This window comes from Ovis aries, chromosome 2 (assembly GCF_016772045.2).
Source record: "Ovis aries strain OAR_USU_Benz2616 breed Rambouillet chromosome 2, ARS-UI_Ramb_v3.0, whole genome shotgun sequence".
Lineage (NCBI taxonomy): Eukaryota > Metazoa > Chordata > Mammalia > Artiodactyla > Bovidae > Ovis > Ovis aries.
The window spans coordinates 158,042,967-158,068,325 of record NC_056055.1 but is presented as its reverse complement, the minus strand read 5'-3'; the positions used below and the strand labels follow the sequence as shown (position 1 = coordinate 158,068,325).

General features: G+C 35.0%; 2 protein-coding genes across 74 annotated transcripts in view; one reads left to right on the top strand and one right to left on the bottom strand.

Annotated features, from left to right (window-relative positions):
* RIF1 (replication timing regulatory factor 1) overlaps window positions 1-20,882 on the top strand; it is a 62,822-nt gene extending 41,940 nt beyond the window's left edge. For 8 of the 25 annotated variants that reach the window (XM_060409960.1, XM_042243896.1, XM_042243898.1 and 5 more), the window contains exons 25-36: window positions 69-168; window positions 1,293-1,412; window positions 2,553-2,704; window positions 3,598-3,678; window positions 3,760-3,814; window positions 4,178-7,390; window positions 9,307-9,453; window positions 9,758-9,835; window positions 9,925-10,040; window positions 10,425-10,578; window positions 14,084-14,192; window positions 14,666-20,882. In XM_060409960.1, the coding sequence (XP_060265943.1) occupies window positions 69-168; window positions 1,293-1,412; window positions 2,553-2,704; window positions 3,598-3,678; window positions 3,760-3,814; window positions 4,178-7,390; window positions 9,307-9,453; window positions 9,758-9,835; window positions 9,925-10,040; window positions 10,425-10,578; window positions 14,084-14,192; window positions 14,666-14,880 (4,540 nt within the window). In that variant the 3' untranslated portion in view covers window positions 14,881-20,882. Of the gene's footprint in view, window positions 1-68; window positions 169-1,292; window positions 1,413-2,552; window positions 2,705-3,597; window positions 3,679-3,759; window positions 3,815-4,177; window positions 7,391-9,306; window positions 9,454-9,757; window positions 9,836-9,904; window positions 10,041-10,424; window positions 10,579-14,083; window positions 14,193-14,665 lie in introns of those variants that run through there. The other 17 variants (XM_060409969.1, XM_060409964.1, XM_060409968.1 and 14 more) reach the window with 7 other exon arrangements.
* Window positions 20,883-22,473: 1,591 nt separating this feature from the next.
* The window catches only part of NEB (nebulin), a 202,814-nt gene continuing 199,928 nt past the window's right edge, over window positions 22,474-25,359 (bottom strand). For all 49 annotated transcript variants that reach the window (XM_060409928.1, XM_012137496.4, XM_042243869.1 and 46 more), the window contains one exon: window positions 22,474-23,233. In XM_060409928.1, the coding sequence (XP_060265911.1) occupies window positions 23,060-23,233 (174 nt within the window). In that variant the 3' untranslated portion in view covers window positions 22,474-23,059. The remainder of the gene's footprint in view (window positions 23,234-25,359) is intronic.

Here is a 25,359-nt window from a genome sequence, read left to right as displayed (position 1 = left end):
ATTGAACTGTTCTTGTTAATGTGCCATCAGTACTACTTAATTCTAAGTATATTTATTTATATTTGAAGGCCAATACTAAAACAAGCCAAACAAAAATCTCTACTTTTATTGCCTGGTTTGGAAAATGTTGAAATTATGGAGGAATCCAGTGGACCGTATTCAGATACAGTAAGTTGGGGGGGATGTTTTTGTTTACTTTTATATGATGTTTGAGTGATTTATTGGATATCAGTGTAACTTTAAAAAGGACAGAAGCTTAAGACTGTTTGATTGAAATGACAAAACCTGAACAGAAAAGTTCCACAACATAGGGGTTTTGTATACAGTTAGTTGTGTGGCCTAGAAAACTTACAAATTAAAAGGCAGTAAATTTCATCATAGATTCTCATGTAAATAATACCCAATTCTTATTCATTAATGATCTTTTATTTTAAAAAACTGGCATCTCATGTATTGTTTACAAAGGTCAGACTTATTAAGATATGGTTAAATGTTGCTATGTATAAACTAGGAATTCTAGTTACTATTACCCACCTAAGTAAGAGCTATACTTCATTTTCTCATTTCTTTCTGTTGAATCTCATTCCTTCTGTTAGAGAAACAAATCATTGATACCACATTTTCCATTTGGAACAAGCTTACTGTGGTTAATAATACTAGATGACTATAAAGATTAAGGAGTAAAGATAAAAGTACTGTATACTCATCAGGTAGAACACTCTTGGACACTTTGTTCCTATTCAACAACAAATGAGTCTAGCTATTATTTGTTTAGAACCTGTAAGAAAAAACGTTATAGCTAAGTACTCTATTTAAAGTTTTGTTTTTTGGATAAAATTAAAATTCTTATCAGAAAATTTATCTAGACTTGTTGAGACTCATTCAGTGTAATATGGCTCAAAAAAGCCGTATATTCTGATAGGAGGGCCTGATAATATTTTGTGTCATGTATGTTTTATTGTTCAAAGTATTATGGTTTGGGTTTTTCTGTTAAAGTTTTCAGAAATAAGTGGGATATCTGAGTCCTGTAATTTGTTTTCAGAATATTTATTTGGTATCGCTTATTTTAGAATTTATAAAATTAAATGATGCAAAACTAATGCTGTATAAGTTGGAGACACCAAATCTGTTTGCTGTTACTGTATCAGACAATGGCTTTGTTTTCTTTGACATGATCTAGTAGATTTGAATACTCAAATCTGAAATGAATATTGATTACACTGTAATTACCAATGTGAAAAGGATAAATAACATTTGCACGTAATGAAATTGTTTTGTTTTTATAAAAACAGACAGAAAATTCACAATTAAATATGAAGATAAGTGGCATGGAAAGAAAATCAAGTGGAAAAAGAGATTCTTTTTTGGCACAAACAAAGGATACAAAAGACAGTATGAAACCACCAGCTAAAGTATGTTTTTCCAAAGTGTATTTAATAGAACTCTTAAGATTAAAATATATACCAGCTTGAGAACATACAACTTCTAACTGGAAGAAAAAGCTGCTAAAAACTAAATAAAAGATGGGATTATAGGGAAATACAATTTGGCCTAGCAAGACTATTAAGATGGTATGGAAATCTTGACACTTTGGGAGATGATTACTTCTTAGTAAAGTTAAATCTGTATAATACTAAGCATTTATTTAGTATAACTACTCCAGGCAGTAACCCTCTTCAGATAGAATGAAACTAGATTTGAATAACTTCTAAAATATTCTCCTTTCATCCTACCTGCTACTGCTAAGTCGCTTCAGTCGTGTCCGACTCTGTGCAACCTCATAGACAGCAGCCCACCAGGCTCCCCCATCCCTGGGATTCTCCAGGCAAGAACATTGGAGTGGGTTGCCATTTCCTTCTCCAGTGCCGGAAAGTGAAAAGTGAAAGTGAAGTTGCAATGGCACCCCACTCCAGTACTCTTGCCTGGAAAATCCCATGGACAGAGGAGCCTGGTAGGCTGCAGTCCATGGGATCGCACAGAGTCGGACATGACTGAAGTGACTTAGCAGCAGCAGGTAGGATGAAAGGAGAATATTTTAGAGCTTCCTTTCTTGACTAGAAAGAGAATGTATTTTTAAAGAATAACTTTGACACAGTCTTATAGCATTATAAAGTAAAATGGAAACAGCTGTGCTGAAATTGTGTAAAAGTGGCATTAGGTACCAATATTAGTATGTCAGGCATATAATTTTGACAACTTTTACTTGAGTAGTTTGTGCTTCAACTTGAAATCACGGATGTACTTTTTTCCTGCCAAACCACTTGATTTCTGCGTGCTGGGCTGAAAAACACATTTGCCCATGCTTTCCTGGTAAGCACACATTTGCCTACTTCTTAAAGAGGTGTAATTTTATTTTCTGAGTATTTAATACAGGCAAAATGAAAAGAAAACTAGGGACAATACTAATTATAATTATGCAGGAATATCCTATAGGTTTGAACTTCAAACTTCTTAATCATCAAAAACCATTATCAGAGTGCCAAAGAGATTGATTGATGTATTGGAAAATAATTTAAAAACTTAAAATGTGCATTTACTGTTTCAATTTCCAGTTGAAACTAGAGTCTTCAACTCCAAAAGCAAAGTGTGAAATGCCTTTGGAAGAAGAAAAGTCTACTGACTTTGTGTTTATACCTCCAGAAGTAAAAGAAACAAAGGAAAGAATACTAACTGAACACCAGAAAGAAGTACTCAAAACAAAGAGGTTTGTAGTACTTTTATCTTGAATTGAGTTTTCTGTACTTACATTTAGATTTCATGCAGCAAATGTAATTTTGAGTTTAGAACTAAGATAGTGTATATTGTACTGTATTTTAAGTGTCAAAAAGATTGTACATAGCCCAACACACTATGAAATGTGGCTATCTTGAAATGCACCAAATGTTCCTAAACTGAATCCCTTTATTAAGGTCTTGAAAGATTAGGGAAATGGTTTCATGGAAAATCTGGGAAACAGGCATCTAAGACTTGACTTTATATTGTTCTTAAAAGGTAACTAGATGTAGAATTGTAAGCTTAATTGTAAGAATATCAAGTATTGAAGTTGTTGTTTAGTGGCTAAGTCATGTCTGACTCTTCGCAACCCTATAGACTGCAGCATGCCAGCCTTCTGTGTCCTTCACTGTCTCCCTGAGTTTGCTCCAACTCATGTCCATTGTGTTGTTGATACCATCCATCCATCTCCATGTTTCTCCTGCCCTCAATCTTTCTGAGCGTCAGGGTCGTTTCCAATGAGTCTGCTGTTTGCATCAGGTGGCCAAAGTATTGGAGTTTCAGCTTCAGCATTAGTCCTTCCAATGAATATTCAGGGTTGATTTCCTTTAGGGTTGAGTAGTTTGATCTCCTTGCTATTCAGGGTACTCTCAAGGGGCTTCCCTGATTGCTCAAGCAGTAAAGAATCTGCCTGCAATGCAGGAAATCTAGGTTTAATCCTTGAGTCGGAAAGATCCCCTGCAGAAGGAAATCAGTGTTCATGGATGAAAGAATTCCATGGACCAGAGGAGTGTGGTGGGCTACAGTTCATGTGGATGCAGAGTCAGACATGATTGAGAGACTTAATAGACACAATATCAAAGTTAGTCTTAAAATCTTTTTCAGGTGTGATATTCCTGCCATGTATAATAATCTGGATGTTTCACAAGATACTTTATTTTCTCAGTATAGTCAGGAAGAATCTATGTAAGTATAGAAATTGCTGAAGTAACTGATTTTCTGGTTCTTTATTAACAGTATTCTAACTTGCACACTTATTTATTTCAGGGAAATTTCTACTTTAACTGAAAAATCAAAAGAAGACTCCAAGATGGTATTTAAGGTATATTGTTATTTTCATATTTTGGGGTTTTTCAAATCAGCTTTCCATTATTGAGTCTCTTATATTAATGTTAAGATTTGTTCTATAATGTCTTAACTCTTCTTAGTGTCTTTAGCAGAATTATAGTTGTTTTATGTGTGGATCTGTATCTGTGTGAGTGCATGTTTGTTTAAATGTATTTGGCTTTATCGACTACTTAATTGGAAACACAAATTAATGAGCATCTACCATCATCTTTGGAATATTTGCAAAATGTTGAAAGTCAGAGTGCCCTTTGAATTGCTAAAGTTTTAAACAGAATTTCTCCAGAAAGTCAGACTTATTTGCCGATTGACCTGTATGTATGTGTACATTTTTGTGCAGGAGGAACAAAAGGAGAATGACATTGTCGTTCCTCAACATGTCATGGAAAACTGCGGTATGGATGAACATCTTGAAAAGGCTTCCCTTTTGAATAATGAGTGTGGTTCTATTGAGGAAACCAGTCCAAAAATACCGAGCAGTAATAATGATGCCAGAAAAAAAGCTTTAATTGCTTCAAATAAACCAACTGAATGTGCATCTACTACAGAAAATCCATTTGGTGTCCCCAGTAGCTCGGTTTCTAATGCCACCATTTCTGGAGCTCCCTTACAGCCTACAAGTCGAAGGCAATCCTTTATTACTTTGGAAAAGTTTGATGGTTCAGAAAATAGACCTTTTAGTCCGTCACCCTTGAATAGTATGTCATCAACTGTAATAGTGAAAAATAACCAGGAAGGCATGGCTAAAACAGATAATCCATCAAAAGCAAAGAAAAGAGAAGTGGCTCTTTCCAAACCTGACTCTGAAAAAACACATGGGACTAAGAGATCAAGCCGAAGGTCAAGTAAACCTGAACCAATAGGGAGTAAAAAGTCTAAACCCTTAATGAGATCTGAACAAGAGAAAAGTACTCAAGAATCTGTTGATGGCACAATAGCCTTAGAAAATAACCCACCTGGCTTGAGTAATCAGACAGAATGTGTGTTAGATAATCAGGTTCATCTCTCTGAATCTACAGTGGAGTGTGAGGATACAATGCTTAAATCAACAGTGGAGAATACTGTATTATTAGAAAACAATACTGTAGAAGAGAGAGCCTTAGAAATCAACTTGGAATCCAAAGAAAATACACCCCCAGCCATAATAACGGATCAGACAGTAAGTGAGGATAGTCATATTCAGGTAACTCCAAATCAGAAAACCCTTAGGCGATCTTTAAGGCGACGTTCAGAAATAGCAGAACCAACCACTGATAGCCAAGATAAAGAAAATAATCATCAAAAAAGGGAAAGACGTAAAGAAGAAGAAAAGACTCCACAGAAGAGTCTGTTACATGTAAAAGATGATGTTTTACCTAAGCAAAAATTGATTTCTGAACAAAGTGTACAGGAAAACTTAGTTGACAAAGGAAATAATTTACATGAGAAGGCTTTTGGGGAGACCAGTGCTAATGCTGAAACTGATGAAAATAGAAGGAAGCCAGATCTTGAGAATACTAAATCTGAAGGAGATGGTGTGCAGGACATTGTAGATAAATCCTCTGAGAAACCAGTAAGGGGACGAACACGATATCAAACGAGAAGAGCATCCCAGGGTTTACTTTCCAGCATTGAAAACTCAGAATCTGATAGTTCTGAGGCAAAAGAAGAAGGTTCTAAAAAGAAAAGATCTGGAAAATGGAAGAACAAAAGCAGTGACAGTGTTGACATTGAAGATCAAGAAGAGAAAATGGTACAACAGGAATGTATAAAAGTTGAAAATCAGGCACAAGGGAATCCTGAAGTAGACAACGATATAAAATCTCAAATCTGTGAAAAAAGAGAGGAAAGTAATACTGTAACTCTTCAAGATTCTGCAGTATCTCCAGATTTATTGCAAGTTTATGATGATGTATTGAATACTTCTGAGGGAAAAAGTAAAAGTAACAAAGATGCAGAACATTCCTTTTCAAATCCTTCTGTACCAGAATCAAATCTAAGGACTAGAAATGCCAATAAGAGGTTACATAAGCGAGATTCTATAGAAAATAGCATGGGGGAATCCTCAAAAATAGGGACATCAGACATTTCTTTGCTTTCTGAAAAAACTCTTCAAACAGTAGAATGCCAGCACAAGAGAAGTAGGAGGGTGAGGCGATCTAAAGGTTGTGATTGTTGTGGAGAAAAATCACAGCCTCAGGAAAAGTCATTTACTGAGTTAAAGGATACAGAAAATTACGATGTAAAAGTCAATGAAACAGAAAAGACAGATGTGGAAACACCTGTATCTATTTCAGAAATTTCGAAAGCTGATCTGTACTCGGAGGTTAAACTTTTAGATGAGCATCATAGTGTGAATTTTCATTTGGATCTCAAGGAAGAGAATGATACTACTAATGATTCATTAATTATACCTGAAACTGAGTTGAAAGAAAATACTACTCAAAGCTTTCTTCCTTCTGAAATGATAAAATTTAAAGAAACTTCTCATAGGGATTCTGAGGAAGCAATATCTCTAGAAAGTCAGGAGCCATCTAATAAGAAATGTAAAACTGTTGACCCAAATTTAGATGTTTCCAAAGATATTTCATTGGAATGTTTTTCTTTGGAGACCAAAGAAGAAGAGTCAGAGGCCACTCCAAAAGAGAAATTGAGTACAGAGAACATTGTTATTGTTGAATCAAATGCAGAATCAAATCCAGAAGTAGTAGATGCTATGGAATTGAATATAGAAAATGATCAGTCTGAAGCCAGCCTCTCTGAACAAGAGAGTGTCAAAACTGGTATTGCAGAGAAAGAAGTAACAGAGGAAAACAGTGAAAGAATGGATACACCTGAATCACTGAAAGTCGATGAAGCAGTAACTGAGGAATTTAATTCAGCTGCTGATTATTCTGATAACCCGACACCTGTAAAAGGGAATGCTCAGGTAGAGATCTCTGAACAAATGACGGTGGGGGAGCTAGGCAGAGGAAGTGATGAATCTGATCCAGGCTCATCTGAAGAAATGAACGCTGAAATGAAAAATTGTGAAAAAACAGTGGTTGGTGAGGTGACTACTGAATCTGACCACGTCACTGAAACAGAAGAGGAAGATTTAACTACCACAGCTTCTCTGCCTGTAGAAGCTGAAACAAAGGGGTTAGATACAGAAGTCAATAGCTTTGTTCCTGACACGCTTGAGATGATCACGGAAGAAGGAAAGGTTGACCCTAACAAAACTGAAACGAATATTGAACCTAATAAATTGGAGGAAACACAGTTAGATGACAATCAGATGGTAGTGGAAAGTAATGAAACTTTACCGGAAGTTCACCATACTTCAGAGAAAGTAGAGGAGATACCACAACCTCTGACATCTGAAACAGGTGTTTCTGGACTGATCTCAGAAGACAGTAATACATCTCCTCAAAAATTAAAGGATATTGATCCTTTACTCATGTCAGCAAACGAGAGTCCTAGTGGCATGCACACACGTTGTGTGTGGTCTCCTCTGGCTTCTCCATCCACCAGCATTTTAAAGAGAGGACTAAAAAGACCCCAAGAAGATGAAATCTCGTCACCTGTTCACAAGGTAGGGGGATGGAGGCTGAATGCTAATGAGTCCAAGTTTAATGGGGATAGTTTGGCCACATGCTGACACGTAGTGAATGGTAGGGTATTGGGCTTACATGACTATAATGAATATATGCTAGGACAAGGGAAAAGGGCAGGCAGAAGGCAAGATGTTGAGAAAAGAGACTGAAACCCTTTAGGTATTCCTTTATTTCACGACCTGGTGTCTGTCGCTCAGTTGTGCTCGACTCTTTGCGACCCCATGGACTGCAGCCTGCCAGGCTCCTCTGTCCATGGAATTTTCCAGGCAGGTATACTGGAGTGGTTTGCCATTTCCTTCTCCAGGGGATCTTCCCGAACCAGGGATCAAATCTGGGTACCCTGCAACTGCAGGCAGGTTCTTTACTGACTGAGCTACCAGGGAAGCTTGACACTTAGCTATAAATCTTAATGCAACCATCACCATTTTTCACATTTTGCAAATTGATAATCTCTCATGGTGATTTTTTTCTCCCTGCTCTTCATATAATACACAAGGAAACACTTAGAAACCAATAAAGGAGCTTTAGTTACCACTTACTGTGTACTAGGACATTATGCTGTCTGTTTCACATTTAAGTTTTTATATAAACTTAGACCTTTTCTAATTAAAAATTTCTTTAGGCTATGCCTTCATTAATTTCTGCATATGATTTCATTTGTAATTAATCTTGTTAATGTCCCCATCTTCTTCACTACATTTTAATTTTAGTTTGTACACATATGGATTACCTATGTATCTGCTTTAGTCTCTGACCCTGTGACTTGCACATAGTTCAGAAAGGAAAAGTTGCATGTGCTTTACATAGCTGCGCTTGTCCTCTGTAACTAGCTATTTTATAAAGGTACTGGGTGGGCATTCCTTAATTTTGAAATTGGACCTACCATTTACTGTGGAATATATGTATTTATGTATACAAACATGTATATATAGATAAAAGTCATACTAACATGTAATTTTGCCTTTAGCCAGCACATTGTGAAAACTTTCCCAAAATATACTAAAAATTTTTATATTGAGAGTTCAAAGATTAGTTCTTAGGAAGACTTAACACTTGAGGGTTTTTGGTTTGGTCTTGCTTTGCTTTTGAGTCTTTTACCTTTTTTTTTAATCTTAGGTTTAAATAGGCCATAAAAGTTCTTGAAAAATTTATGAAGATGAAATGATGTCTTCAGTATGCTTTAGATTGTTAATGCCAGTTAACTATAGCCATGTTTTGTTTGATAGTAGCTCATGTTTAATTTTTATTTACATATGATGGTTTTCTATAGCAGATATTTACAAAAAGTTCCCAATATTTGGGGAATAAGACATTTATATACACATTATGGTTTTACATGCTCCATTGAATACTTTTACCAGATAGCTGAGTAACTGAATAAAGAGTTTAGAAAAGGCCAAAATAACTTCAAGCTGGGCTAAGCTTTTGTTTTTTGTTTTTGTTTTAACAAAAAATCCCACCCCATTGCTGTGACTCTGTTACCCTCAAAGACTTAAGAACTAAGATTATTAAGGTATACCAGAGGCCCGTTAGTACCGTCTCTGCCTCTTTACCTCGTTCTTTATGGTCTGTAGTAAGCATAAAAGGTTAGTAGAAATTTGTATACTTTTAACTGTCACATGCAATTTCATCAAGTTTCTGCTACTATCCTTTCATTCTCCTTGTTGCTGTACTTTGTAGACAGTTTAGACCATGGATACTTGGAATGACCCTTGGTCTTGAGTAATGTTTGTGAAAACATTCACCAGGAACAACTGCAAGTATGTGCAGTTGGCTTCTAGTGAGATAAATTAGGCCTCTAAACATACATGCTATTTTTGGCTGACCTTATAATGAGAATTTATGGTATTTTTAAAACTTTTTAAAAATAAAAACATGACTTAAATGTTTTCAGGTTCGCCGTGTCTCCTTTGCAGATCCTATATACCAAGCAGGATTGGCAGATGACATTGATAGGCGATGCTCTATTGTTAGGTGCCATTCTTCAAATAGTTCTCTCATGGTAAAAAGTGTTAGAACTTCACCTACTGTGCAATCTAAGGTAAGCTGTAGGCTTTAAAAAGTACATACGCAAACACAGAATTGCATTGGGTAATTTGTCTTTTTAAGAAACAAAACGTACTTCGTTTGGATATATTTTCCTTTTGTCTGCTTACTTGGTAAGCAGACATGAAGAGAAGAGGTGGTAAGAAGCATTGATGAGCCAGCCAGTAATTGATCCAGTAGTAGTATTATTACATTTTACATTTTCTGAAAATTGTAAGATATGACTGCAGTCTGTCAGTTGTAAAAATAAACTTGTAAATCTAGGGTTCTGAGTTTTTTTTCTCCTTTCTTCTGTCTAGCATAATACCACTTCAGCCAAAGGATTTCTGTCCCCAGGATCACGTAGCTCTAAATTTAAGAGCTCAAAGAAGTGTTTAGTAAGAAGTGCTTTAGTTTTCATGCAACTTTATATTTTCATGTTCAGTTAGGTGACCTCCGTTTAACAGCTTTTGAAATTTATTCTAAGATTGCAGAAATGGCTAAGGAATCTGTGCCATGCCCAACAGAAAGTGTTTACCCGGCTTTGGTGAACTGTGTAGCACCAGTTGAAATCATTTTACCTCAGATTACATCCAACATGTGGTAAGTGGTTCTTGATCTCTGGCCTATACCTAGAGATGCCACTTTATTAACAGGGATGTTTAAATGATCAGGGTTCTCATGTTTATAATTGATTTATCCATACTTTGACACATTTTATTTTAGAAGTAAATGAAAATGCAGCTGGGAAGATGGTTGAGTTAGGGCAGTAATAGAAGTATTGAACAGTTGATCTTGCTTGAGCCAGGCATATACATCAGATTCAAATTTTGTTTTAAATGCACATGTCTGTTCTCTGTAGGATAGGTGTGTCTATGTAAATTTTGTTATGATTGAGTTTAAATCAGGAAATTCAATTGGATAGGCCCTTATAAATAGAAAATATAAAACTTTGTGACATTTTCCCTGTTTCTCTTATCTCTTTAGGGCAAGAGGACTGGGACAGCTCATTAGAGCCAAGAATATAAAAACAATTGGCGATTTGAGTACCCTTACAGCATCTGAAATAAAAACGCTTCCTATCCGTTCTCCAAAAGTGTCTAACGTAAAAAAGGCTCTCAGAATGTATCATGAGCAGCAGGTAAAGACAGAGATGTTAAATTGCGAATGAGTAAATGACGAAACAGTACAACTCCAAAAGTTTGCATTTCAAGTATTCTTGCTTTAAAAGCTCATTTTATATGATGCCTTAACTTCCTTTCCCCTACAGTCAAGAGTAACTTAAAAGGTTGGTTTTTAATTCCACAGAGAAGTTTACTTACTTATTTTGTACTGTTATGGTGTATTACACCTCTTTATTCTTTGAACTCTACTTTTCTAGCTTGTCTTTTATATCTACCAAATAAGTGACTGGTTTCCTGGCTGCCATTTCCAAACCCTAGATGTTCAAATCTAAACATTTACCCCCCAAAATCTTGCAGATTTGTGGTTAACAGTATTTTGATTTTGATATCCAAAGCAGTTGTGATCAATTTTTTTTTTTTAACTTGTTCTTCCCATCAGCTTTTAATACACAGACATTTCAGGTTAAGGGCATTTCTTGGATTCTTATGAAAACCGAGATTCTTTTCCCTCTAAAAATACGTATGGAAAATTTTGTATATCATTTCAGAATTTACAAACTCTTCTGAAACCCATTCATAAACCTTCATCGATAGGCAAAACTGTGAATAAATAAAAAATGGAGTATGTTAAGAGTGAAAACGGTGTTCTATTAGAATTTCTGAGATTGGAGTTTGCAGGCTACTGAAGACTTCAGTGTTCTTAAAAGTCCTTGATTTATTACTAGTTTTGTTTGATCTTTTAAAACATTTAACCAGTTCAAGAAAAACAAAAACTATTAGTAATTTGCATTTTTGTAAGATGAAGAGTTGAAACTGCTTTATTGAGGTACAGCCACATACCATAAAATTTGCCCACCGAAAGCACACAAGTGGTTTTTTAGTACAAAGTACTACAGCCTTCACCAAGACCTAATTTTAGAACGTTTTTTATTCTTTTAAAAAACGGAACAACCTCTCTACTCATTCATCAGTCACTGCATTTCCATCCCCAAGGCAACTATTAATTTTGTCTCTCCTATTGTGGACATTTCATAAAAGGTGGGTTCTTATAACCTGTATATAGTCTTTCGTGATTTGTTTCTTTAACCGAGCATAGTGTTTTCAAAGTTCACAAGTATTAGTACTTCATTCCTTATGGTTAAATAGTAGGTTGGTGCAAAAGTAATTGTGGTTTCAGACCTTGAATTTTAAATCATTGTATGAATAAACTAGGTTTAAACACATCTTTATTAATCAAAATAGGAACCATTATAGTCAACACATTTTTCCGGGTGAGAAATGTTTGTTTATTCATGTGTAAAAATCTATTCTTTGAGAGTCGATGAACCTCTTGAAAGTAGTTTCTGCCTACTGCTGGTTGTGGAATTGTTTTCCCTTAAAAAAAGTTGTTCAGATGCTTGAAGAAGTGGTAGTTGGTTGGCGATAGGTCAGGTGAATATGGAAGATGAGGCAAAACTTTGTAGCCCAAGTTGTTCATTCAATTAAAGTGTTGGTTGTGCAACATGCGGTTAGACGTTAGTGTGGAGAAGAATTGGGGTCATTCTGTTAACCAGTGTCAGCTGCAGGGGTTGCACTTTTCGGTATAGCTCATCGATTTGCTAAGCATACTTCTCAGATGTAATGGTTTCGCCAGGATTCAGAAAGCTGTAGTGGATCAGTGGGCTGCAGACCACCAAACGGTGGCTGTGACCATTTTCTGGTGCAATGTTGTCTTTGGGAAGTGCTTTGGAGCTTCTCAGCCCAGCCACTGAGCTATTCATTGCTGGTTGTCATACAAAATCCACTTTTCATTGCATGTCACAATCTGAGAAATGTTGAGTTGTTAACATGTGTAATAAGAGATGACAACACTTCAAAATGATGATTCTTTTTGATTGCAGTCAGCTCATGAGGCACCCACTCACTTATTAAGCCTTTTTACCTTTCCAGTTTGCTTCAAACACAGAGCAAGTGTAGAATGGTCGACGTTGAGTACTTGGGCAACTTCTCTTATAGTTGTAAGAGGATCAGCTTCGATGATGGCTCTCAGTTGGTCTTTGTCAACTTGCGATGGTCAGCCACTATACTTCTCATCTTCAAGGCTCTTGTCTCCTTTTCAAAACTTGTTGAACTACCACTGTACTGTATGTTCATGAGCAGTTCCTGGGCCAAATGCATTGTTGATGTTGCAAGTTGACTGCTCTTTTTGTGACTCATTTTGAACTCAAATAAGAAAATTGCTCACACTTGTTTTTTGTGTAATAGCATTCCCATAGTCTGAATAAATACAAATAGCAAGTAATAAGTCATTAGCAAAAACACATAAAGCGAGAAATGCTCATTAAAAAGATGTATAACATAACCACATTTATTTTGGAATGTATTTCAATATCAAATGATGAATTTCAACAGTGTGAAAACCAGAATTACATTTGCACCAACCTAATAATACCTCATTCTATGTTTGGTTATCCATTCATCATTTATTGAACATTTGGGTTGTTTACACCCTTTTCTGTTACAAATGTGCTGTTATGTACATTCATATACAGGTTTTTGTGTGGACATGGTTCTTTATTTTTCTTGGGTATATCTGTAACAGAATTCAATTGCTGGGTCATATGAGAACTCTGGCTTCCCTGGTGGCTCAGCGGTAAAGAATGTGCTTGCCAAATGCAGGAAATGCCAGTTAGATCCCTGAGTCAGGAAGATCCTCTGGAGAAGGACAAAGCAACCTACTCTAGTTTTCTTGCTTGGGAAATCCCATGAATAGAGGAATCTGGTGGGCTGTAGTCCATGGAGTGGCCAAAAGAGTCAGTTGTTTATAGAGACTAAACAACCCCCAGTGATTTTTAAGCAGCTAAGTATAACCATACCTTAATTTTATTCTCCAGATTACAAATCTTGGAGGTGGCATCCCTTCACATTTTTATAAACCTAAGTTGTGGGAATGGTTAAAAAGTTGATGGACAGGTGTTGAGGAAGGGGGAATTTAAATTTGATAAATTTTAAGTCATTGAATTCAGGGATCTTTCTTTTTGGATGAAATTATCAGTCCATGGAATTGCAAGGAGTTCGACATGATCTAATGACTAAACAGCAAAAACTTTAACAATCTGAAAGTAGCATTTTCTCAATCAGCAATCAATAAGCCCTGTTCCCAGACCTTTGAAAATTGTGTTCTTTTTTTAAAAAGGAGTCCATATAATTAAGCTTGAAAATGTCTGCCTTAGACTTGCTTTTCCCATGTTCCCAAACCTGGAGAATAAAATGTCATTTTTCTTGGCTACCATGGCTATATTACTGGACAAATTCATTAAGAAATAATATAAATTCCTTAGCCATCTCTTTGAAAAAAGACTACATAGTTCTATTTTTGTATTAGTAAAACCATGGGTTCTTAACAATATTAGCTAGACTGTAAAACATAGTATGTCAGATTCTTTTCCAGTATTAGTGGTTTTATTATTATTAGTCCTGTTAAAAATAACTCAGTTTGTCACTTTTGTTTTTATTTTTACTTATCTTAATGTATAAATCAAGGTGAAGTCTCGTGGACTAGAAGAGATTCCAGTTTTTGATATTTCTGAAAAAACAATAAATGGAATGGAAAATAAATCTGTCTCTCCTGATGAAGAAAGACTTGCCTCAGGTATATTTTAACAAAATGGGACAGTTTTATAAGATTGGTTGACTTTATTGAAGAAATATTTTGTTACTCTGCTTTTAGTTCTAATTTGAGCATGCTCTGTGGAATTTTTTGTGTGATAGTTGTCAAATACATGAAAAAATAACTGATGACTTCAAGTATATCCAGTTGCTTTTTCTCTAATTGACAGCTTTTATTCTATCAAGATCTAAAATCAGGATATAAACTAAACATTGCGATCCAGTTATGTTATGTTCATGAAAATGAAGTAGTCAGGATTTCTTTAGTGGCACAGAGTAAGCTATGGTGATTTTTTCTGTAGCCTCACTCTCTTGATCTTGAGCAGGGGCTACCTCAGTGTGCACTCTTAATTTGAAACCTAGGCACTTAAATTTTTTATTAACTTAGAAGGAGATGCAAGTTAAGATGTATCCGGAATAGATTTTAATTGTGCTATTTTCTTCTCTTTCCTTTAGATTTAATTGATCCTGTTGCTTTAGAAGCTCCGTTATCTAAAAATCTTGTGGCACAGATTAGTGCACTTGCTCTTCAACTAGATTCAGAAGATCTCTATAATTATTCAGGAAGCCAGCTATTTGAAATGCATGAGAAACTTGGTAGCATGGCAAACTCTATAATTAAAAATCTGCAGTCACGTTGGAGGTCACCAGCCCATGAAAATTCTTTTTAGTGTTTTAAGAGAAAATTGGATTTTTTTTTTTTTAATCACTGGATTTGTTGACTCATAAAGTAAGTTCTGAAATAGAGCACAATTTCGGACTGAATGTTTGCAAAGTTGGTAACTTCAAATGCTAAACAGCAATAGCTTATTAAGTAAGTTAAATTTTGTGAGTGAGAGCAATCTTTCCTGTATAACGTATTTTCTTGGCTGCTATGCATAGTTTTTCCAGAACTTAAAGTAGTTTACTGAAATGTGAAAGCAGAAACTACAAGCAAAAGCATAAATTTTGTTTTACGTACTCATGCATATTTTAATGAAACATTTTATGTAATATACCTCTTCTAAGTAAGAAAAACTGAAAATTTTTATTTGAAGTTTTTGCTTAACTGATAAGATGTTTATACTTTTTTTTTTTTTTTTTTGGTGCTTGAGGTTTAAGAAGTTTGTTCTTGGTAAAACACCCCAAATGAGAGGCAACAAAACAATTTTTTGGAATGTTTTTCACAGACAAAGCAGCTTCATTTGGACAGCTTTCAAGAAAAATAATCAAAAGTTTCAACTTTGAGGGTTAAATATTAAAGCAGAATTTAGTGATTCCATTCCTTTGCATTAGCAAATACTTGTGCAGCAGCATTTGCCTGTGAAAATATACTCTTATGAGATATATACTATTCATTTAAAAATGCACGACTGTTTGTACATTATGTATAGATTAAATCTTTAATTTATGAATTTCAGTCTTCATTAGTTGCATGAGTTTTTCTGTAGCCTCTTGTGAATACCTTTGTTTAATAGAAACATAATTTTGTATATATTGAATACTGAGATATCAGTATGGATAATAGACGTGGGATTGCTGCAGATACTTGTAGGATTCTGTATCTACAAATAAAACAACAAAAAGTTTTGTACTTAGTTAATAGTTAAACATGAGTTTATTTTCTAAAGTAAGCAGAACAAGTATTAGAAATGAGAAAGTGTTACATGACAACCTTGCTATTCATTCCCATAACCTTTTTTTTTTTTTTCCTTTTGGTTTGAAAAAGGGGATCAGCCACTAGAAATAGTGCCTCGTTACATTTCTCTTTAATGGGTAGTTAGCTTGAGTATTTTCATTATAACTTGGATCATAAGAAACCTAGAGCTTATCTGCTCTTTCCACCTATACCTAAAGCAAACTTGGGAGAAATCTGAAAACTGTTCTTTAAAATATGTATGTTTTTTTGAGTTTAAAAAAATAGGGTGTATGTAATTAAAACATTTCTAATTTTACCAACTGGTATTAGTGCCTGCCTTTCCCATATTTGTTTCATCTTTTTAACAAATATCTCACTTGTTTTCTAAATAGAATGAGTAATCTCAGTTTTAGACTTAATTCAGAAGTAACCCCTACTTGAAAAGGCACGCATTCTTTAACAACTTACGGAAAGTTTAATCCTTGTGGTTTGGTTAGCTTTATATTCAGAAGGGGACTGCCACCCAGTCATGATAAAAGTTGGTTTCATTTTCATGATCCATTATCATTGCATTGTAAATATTTTGGGGTCTAAGTTTGATATTTATATGCTGAGGATGGTTTTAAAAGAAAATCTGGGACCATTGAACCTGAAGGACTGTAGCTTGAATTTAAACACTTATAATTTGGCTTAATTTGTTTGTCATTTATTCCCCAAGTTCTGTTTGAGTAAATAGGCACGTTTTGATTGAACAGGTGTTAGTAGAAGGTATATGTATGTATGTTGAGAGGAACCAGAATTAACTCATTTCGTGACCTCTTATCTTAATATTTGTGTGAGCTAAACTTACTTGCTGGTGGACTAAAGTTCCTGGGAAGGTGAACAGTATAGCAGAAAATGTGACCAAAATGAATACCATTTACTTAAATCACAAGTTTGATGCAAGTGCAGATACTAATTTTAGAACATCCTAGTTTAACAAGGATATACTCTAAAATATTTAAAAACCAATTTGCTAAATCTTCAGTTGTTGATATAGTTATGTGTTTATTTAGGCTCCTTATTTTCGATATTCTTGCCTTAAAACTTTCTGCAGATTCTTTTCCTGAGTGTTTCTGGAAGAGCAAAAAGCATTAATATTCCATGATCAGCTCCAGTGTGTGTCCTTTTACCATTAAAGTGAAATAAGTTTTTTCAAATAATTTCTAATGGTTAATAAAACATGACAAACATTACTAAGAACACTGAAATGTCATTTGTAATTTTATGCATTTATAAATAATATAGTTGCATGTAGAACCATAGTATAATTTTTCATGTTCAAAAATGAATTTCCATTATTTCAGTGAGCACATAATTAAAGATGCTCTGCAGTTTGAACAAGTTTGAAAGCCATTGTTGAATACTGGAGAGCTTTTGCTCTAGTTTCCTTGTCGATTATAGGATGATTTAGGTAAATAATGCAGTAGGGCAACAGTCAAAAATAAGATTTGAATATGAATTTCCCATGATTCTGTTTATGTGCAGGTTGGTAGTAGTCACGGGTGTTTTATATTTAAGAATCATAAAAATGTCAAGAAAATTCAGTTATGTTTTGACTAAAGGTCAGAGGGAAGACAAGAAAATTGGGAAAATTGGAAAAATGGGTGGCTATGTGGAAAATATACAAGTAGAGTTTTGTTTTGATTTTTAAAGAGATGAGTAGTTAAAAGTGAGTGCTGCTTTAAAGGCAGGCTTAGTTGAAATTTAACAGAAGATGTGAAAACTTAACTCATTTTCTGTTAATGCCATTCCTTCTGGCTTTGACTTTATAATCCACTAAGAAAAGCCTAGTTTTTATCTAGTATTCTTCATAACTGATTTTCTGGGAGATTATTTGTGAGCCAGGGTTAGAGGTTGTAAAAAAAAGCAGTTGTTAATGTTATTAGGCTGGGGCTTGAGTCAGGGGAGTTAGCTGCCTGCTTGTTATTACAACACATGTCCATTTTATCCCTAAGCCATTAGAAAGGTCTTATACTTTGTATATAAACATGAAAGTGAAGTCCTGACTTTTAATACAGTGCTTCTCAAACCTGCATGTATTTGTTAAAATGCAGATTCTGATTCAGTAGGTATGTGATGAGAGCCTAATAGTTCATTTCTAAGAATTCCCATGTGATCCATACAAATGCTGATATCTGTGTACTGCATTTGTGGTCATAGGTCTAAGAGGCTTCAAGATCCAAATTAGCTTTTGGTAACCCAGGCAGATTTATATCCTTAAAATTATTGCTAAAATATAACTACTAGTCTTTTTTTAAGAAACCTTTTCAGATGTCTGAATTGAGGATTCTGACTGGTCTTGAGGGCTTCATATTAACATTAAAAAATAAAACTGTTAAAGGTAGAATTTTGCCTAATATGGGGTCTTTTAATATAGAAGATAAGTATTTTTTGCTACCAAGAACCTGATTAAGCAGTTCAGACAATGTGGAGTCTTACAAGTATATATGAATTATGTTCTGATTTTTTTTTGTTAATATAAAGGTAAATTTTCATAATATTAGAGATGAATTTAGTCTCTAAATCTTGCCTTCTAGGTTATAGGACTTCATTATTTTATTAATAAACATTGAAAATAGGCTACCCCTGACAAAGGTTAATTTGGCAGTGAAATTAGCAGTGCTGTAATAAGTCCATTCTGACAAGTATGTCTTGATATTCAGTTTACTGAAGACCTCTGGTGAGTGCTGTGACAGCATATGATTGAACCTTCCTATTTTGTTGTAAAATGGAGTTGAAAGAGTTGAGTAGTCTGATCTTCAAAAATGAGGGGTTTTTTTGGCATTCTTTTAGATGATATTTTCCTTCGTGTTTATTAAAAACGAATACTTTTATTGTAAGAACTGCCCTCATCTAAAGCACTTAGTTAAGGAAATGTCAGAGTAATGGGTTTTAAAAACTGATTATCAAGATTTATTGATTGTTCAAACTGTAAAACAAATCTGGTCTTTGTGGTTTTTCATGGCCCAGTTAATTGTGTCTATTATATGCCAGGTTTTGTATATTGCTCTTTGAAAGTTCCGTTAAAATCTGAGTCATTTTGATTTGAAAATCTGTAAATTAGATCTGTAGTCTAATAGAATTATGAGTGTTCATTTAGTTCTTAGAATAGAATGTTAAATTTTACAGTGTGATCTTTACCATTTTTTTTTCTTTCTGTGCCAAGCCTTTCTCCAAAGAACAGTTAAAACTAAGTGCCAAGCTGTAAATGCTTACTCCCCTGAAATATGCCATTAGAATAAAAGTTAACTTCTCCCTTTACCTGTGATTATAAAATTAAAGACAGTATTTTAAATTGATGTCACATGAAAGAAAAGAATGTCCGTAGCTTTTGGTTTTCTACCTGTAATAGAGGGAACAATATCTTTATGCCACAATGTACCATTTTATAATTGGATGAAACTAAGTTTATCAGCAAATTCACATGTTGATTGAGATTGATGCACTGATAAATGATGAAGAGAGATCGATTGAAATAGCAATAAAGAATTAGGCCATTAAGTATAGAGAAACAGTTATCTTTATATTTTGAAAGTAGCTGACAGCCAGTGGTCCCTGAGTTATTCTATATATAATATAGTATCATAATAGTTTACTAATCCCTTGGGTAATTATTTAGAAATATATTATTTTATACTCTACCTCCCATCAGTAAATAATTTCAACAAAAGACTGACTTCTTAAATGGATGAACTGCATACAAGTAGAAAGCTCACTTTCAAAATAGTGTTATGAAACTGAAAATGGAATGTAGAATAATAGCTGTTTTGATACTTAATTGAATAATAGGTGTCTGAAGAATTTTTTATTTTTATGGAATGGAAATTTTCTAGAAATAATGGAATTAATAGTTGATTTTGATAATAGGAAACAAAAGACAGCAGTCTTTAATAAGTTTTTAAAGAGCAGGGAGGGATTGACAAACTGTAGCCTGACACTGTTTTTTACATTTAAGGAACTAAGAATGAATTTTATGTTTTCTAGTGGTTGAAAAGAAAATATTTTTTGACAATGCATAAAATTGTTTTGTTGATAAACCAGCTTTTTCTGGGACACAGCCTTGCTTATTTACATGCTTGGCTGCTTTCCTGCTATTGTGGCAGAATGGAGTAGTCTGAAGACTGGGTGGCCTGTGATAATGAACATAATTACACATTTACTACTTGCTGGCCCTTAAATTGTGCCAGTCCTTGACATATGCAGTTGTTTTGTTCATATATGGCATGTTGTCAGTTTGGTTACTGCTGGCTGGCAGAATAGGGTTTTTTAATTTCTATATCCATTATTTAGATTTTATTTTATAAAATGAGTTCCCCTGATTTCATCTATGTCTTACTGTTGCTTAACTAGTATTTTTTAGGTATACCTTTTTCTCCTTAAATTCTTAAAACATTATTATGTATTTGCCATGGATATTAAGGGACATGATATGTGAAGGAAAGGCATCTGGCACTAATTGGTTAACTCACACCTGTAAAACAAATGGGGAGGGGGTTGGGAGTTTGCTCTCTGTTGGTGAGTAATCAGTTACCCTCAATCTTAACACTACCTCTTGTGGATAGGCTTGACTGATATGCACTTAGAAGAGGGCTGAGAGAAGCCAAATCAGCCGTTTATTAGCCCTATAATATTCTTGTTTTCATCATTTGATAAATTCTGAGAGCTTAGTTTTACATTCAGAAAGTATTTATATTTGATAAGTCGAATGATTTAAGTTGAAACTTCACAGAAGTATGTGTTCATTCCTTGATTACCTATACTAGTAGATGGGAAATAAGGGTACAGTCAGTTTTGTTTAATGTTTATACAATGTTTGAAGCAGGTACACCTAAAGTTGTATTTTCAGGTTCATTATGACTGGTTGAAGGAGAGAGAATCTGTGTCTGATCCACAGTAAAGCTTTCATGATCTATTGAGAGTTGACTGTTATCACTTGCCAATCGAAACTGGATATTGAAACATTTTTAAAGAAATGCACTTTAATCTGAAATAAAATTTAAAAAGAAAAATAAATTCTGGTACTTGTTTTTCTTTGGTGTTTGGGTTTTTAACTTTTTTGTTTGTTTCAAAGAGGCCTCCTGAAATTAAATGGTTCAGACACCAGCCAAAAATGAGTATTGTATTCCTCCACAATGATATGAACCATTCATATTCTTGCCCTCTTTTATGGCCTGTTTTTAACCGGAGATTATTTCCATTATAGGTTATTAGAAAATACTGAATATTGTTTCCTTTGTTACACAGTAAATCTTTGTTGCTTATCTGTTTTATGTATAGTAGTGTTTATCCGTTACTCCTATAGTTAAAAGTTTATCCCCCTTCCTCCTTTCCCTCTTTGGTAACCATAGGTTTGGTTTCTATGAGTGTGTTTTTATAGAGACTAATTTGTATTTTATAGATTCTGCATATAAGATACTTGACTGACTCTGATATTTCCTAGGTCAGTCCATGTTGTTTCAAATGACAATGTTACATTCTTTATTATGGCTAATATTGTGTATGGTGTATATATATACACTACCTGATTATAGGTTTGATTTGGCATTTCTCTAATACTTAATAATTTTGAGCATCTTTTCATGTGCCTGTTGGCCACATGTTGTCTTTGGAGAAATGTCTGTCCAGATCTTATGCCAGTTTTTTGATTGGGTGGTTTGGTTTCTTTGGTATTGAGTCGCATGAACTGTTGGTATATTTTGAAACTTAAGCCCTCATAGGTGGCATCATTTCCAAATATATTTCTCCCATTCCGAGGTTGTCTTTTTGATTATATGATGGTTTTCCTTTGATGCGCAAAAGCTTAAGGTTTGATTAGGTTCCATTTGTTTATTTTTGCTTTTATTTTGCTTAGAAGACTGTAAATTCATACTTTGAACTAAGAAAAAGTGTAAGACTTAGTGATGTTGAAAGATACTGTGATTAGTTTACTATGGCTTCTGTAAAAATCAGAAACTAAAAGGCTTAAATAATAGAAATTTATTGTCTTGGTTCTGTAGGCTAGAAGTCTGACATAAGGTGTCAACAAGGGTTGGTTCCTTCTGAGGGCTGTGAGGAAGGCTATTCCATGCCTCTCCTCTAGCTTCTTGTGGTTTGCTAGCAATTTTTGGCTTTCCATCACCCCAGTCTCTGCCTTCATTTTCATATGTGCTCTTTGCTCTGTGTCTCCAGACACAAATTACGGAGCTTAGGAAGAGCAGTATTACTACAGCAATAAAATAACGTGACAGATCTTTTGCATTTTAGTAAAGGTAATCTGTACACTGAAGCAACAAGCCATTATTGGTTGGCACTCCACTCTTTGCCCATTTAATGTCTTTAACACAAACTGCCAACCTACTGGATCCAGATGAGGAAGAGCCCTTGAAGTTAGGATTGGATCCCACAGCTATTTCTAAAACAACTTTATAAGCCAAGCCATAAGGAAAGCTTGCTGAACACAGTCCTACATTTGTTCATGTTTTTAATTGAAATAGTTGATTTTCAGTGTTGTGTCTTGTGCATTTTTTAGTTTTTGTAGTGAAGTCTAGCATAGATTTGCTCTGTTGAAGTTTTTATTTATAGATCTTAAAACTATTAAAAAGTAATGCTCATTCCATCAATGGTGTTTGTTGCAGAATTATAGACTTTATTAGACACTAGTATAACACCAGTTTATATTGACTATCAGCTTCATAACTTCAGAACTGGATTAGAAATAAAAGTATCAGCAGTTAATAAGCAAGGAAAAGGAGTATCTGCCATTTTTTAAAAATGTGTTTAACATGTTTAGAATTCTTGATTTAGAAAAGAAATACTGTTAAACATTTTAGTAATGGAGAAAGACTGGGTTGATACAGCGATAATATAACAATGCAGAAACTTTTTAAAAATGTCTGCTGAAATCATTTTAAAACCCAAAAGAAAATTTTTTAATTATATAAAAAAACCACCTATGGGTTTAATGTTGTCTCAGGTTTTATGTGCAAGTCCAGAAAATAGAGGTAAGTCTAGTTTAATAATTGGATAGATTAATTGTACTAATACACTGGTGAATTACTTAGGTACGTGTAGAAACAAATTAAGGGATGGTACGACGGTAACTCTCAACAAAAACTATTAAGCAATTTGAGAACTCAGAATAGTGGAGAGTCTAAACTGAAATACTAACAAGATTTGTAGGTTCTATAGACAGGATTGATGCTTTGAAGTATCTAAATAGCTTCAACGTAGTTGGCTGGGAGCATGCCAGTCCTGCCAGTCCTCTGCACAGTGCCATACATCCAACCTTCATCAATAGCTTGAACATTGACAATGGCATCGCCATCTTTGAAGGATACCTCATCTGCATCAGCAGCCATATAATCATACATGGCACGGAAGATTTTCTGTCGGTAAGGACAAAAAAGGGAAATGTTAGATTTGCAACAATTAACCTAAACAGCTAATTTTAAAGTTATGACACCAAAATCTTAAGTTGCACGAAACAGAATGTGCAACTACCACCAAAACTAAAAGGACGAACTAGGGAAAAAATTTGCAAATCATATATCCAATAAGGATTACTGTCTATCTGATGACTCAGATGGTAAAGAATCTGCCTGTCAATGCAGGAGATTTGGGTTCGATCCCTGGGTCAGGAAGGTCCCCTGAAGAAAGAAATGGGAACCCACTCCAGTATTCTTGCCTAGAGAATTCCATGGACAGAGGAACCTGGTGGGCTACAGTCCATGGGGGTCACAGAGTTGGACACGACTGACTGACTACATACACCACATCTATTCAGATCCTTTGCTGAGGATCTGAATTGTCGAAAGGAGATACACCAAGAGCTAACATGCACATGAAAATACATCATTAGTCACCAGGAAAATGTAAAGCTACAATGTAATACCACTACACACTGGAATGGTAACTGTAAAAAGGTATTGAGGATGTGGAAAAATTGAAATATTTTATAAACTGCAGATGCAAATGGAAAATGGTGCACACAGTTTGGAAATTTCTATTTTAGATAGTTACCATGTGACCTAGCATTCTACTCCTAGGTATATACCCAAGAGGAATGAACGTATGTCCACACAATAACTTGTATGCCCTTATTCATAATAGCTAAAAACTAGAAACAGCTCAAATGCCCACCAACTGATGAAGGAAACAAACATTTTCATACAATGTAGTAATACTTGCTAATATAAAGGAATTAGTACTGATAAATGATACATGGATAAACCTAAAAACATAAAACCAGTCACAGCAGGCCACATATTACATGATTTCATATATGTCCTAAATAGGCAAACACATAGAAATTTCATTAGTGGTTATACTACTGTGGAAAATTCTGAAAGAGATAGGAATACCAGACCACCTGACCTACCTCTATATGCAGGTCAAGAAGCAACAGTTAGAACTGGACATGGAACAACAGACTGGTTCCAAATAGGAAAAGGAGTATGTCAAGGCTGTATATTGTCACCCTGCTTATTTAACTTATATGCAGAGAACATCATGAGAAACGCTGGGCTGGAAGAAGCACAAGCTGGAATCAAGGTTGCCGGGAGAAATATCAATAAGCTCAGATATGCAGATGACACCACCCTTATGGCAGAAAGTGAAGAGGAACTAAAAGCCTCTTGATGAAAGAGGAGAGTGAGAAAGTTGGCTTAAAGCTCAACATTCAGAAAACTATGATCATGGCATCTGGTCCCATCACTTCATGGGAAATAGACGAGGAAACAGTGGAAACAGTGTCAGACTATTTTGGGGGGCTCCAAAATCACTGCAGATGGTGACTGCAGCCATGAAATAAAAAGACACTTCTTGGAAGGAAAGTTATGACCAACCTAGATAGCATGTTCAAAGGCAGAGACGTTACCTTGCCAACAAAGGTTTGTCTAGTCAAGGCTATGGTTTTTCCAGTGGTCATGTATGGATGTAAGAGTTGGACTGTGAAGAAAGCTGAGCACTGAAGAATTGATGCTTTTGAACTGTGGTGTTGGAGAAGACTCTTGAGAGTCCCTTGGACTGCAAGGAGATCCAACCAGTCCATCCTAAAGGAGATCAGTCCTGGGTGTTCTTTGGAAGGAATGATGCTAAAGCTGAAACTCCAGTACTTTGGCCACCTCATGCGAAGAGTTGACATTGGAAAAGACTCTGATGCTGGGAGGGATTGGGGGCAGGAGGAGAAAGGGACGACAGAGGATGAGATGGCTGGATGGCATCACCGACTCGATGGACGTGAGTCTCAGTGAACTCTGGGAGTTGGTGATGAACAGGGAGGCCTGGCGTGCTGTGATTCATGGGGTTGCAGAGTCGTACACAACTGAGCAACTGAACTGAATGTTTTATTAGGGAAAAAGAATTTGAAAAAATCAGCAATAGTGCATATTTCTCTCTCTGAGAATTTGGAAGCATACCAGAAATAAGTTTTTCTGGAAAGCTAATTTGAACAATGGTGAAAACAAAAAATACAGTATGGTGAGAAAGGAAAATGGGGTGTGGCTAATCAAGA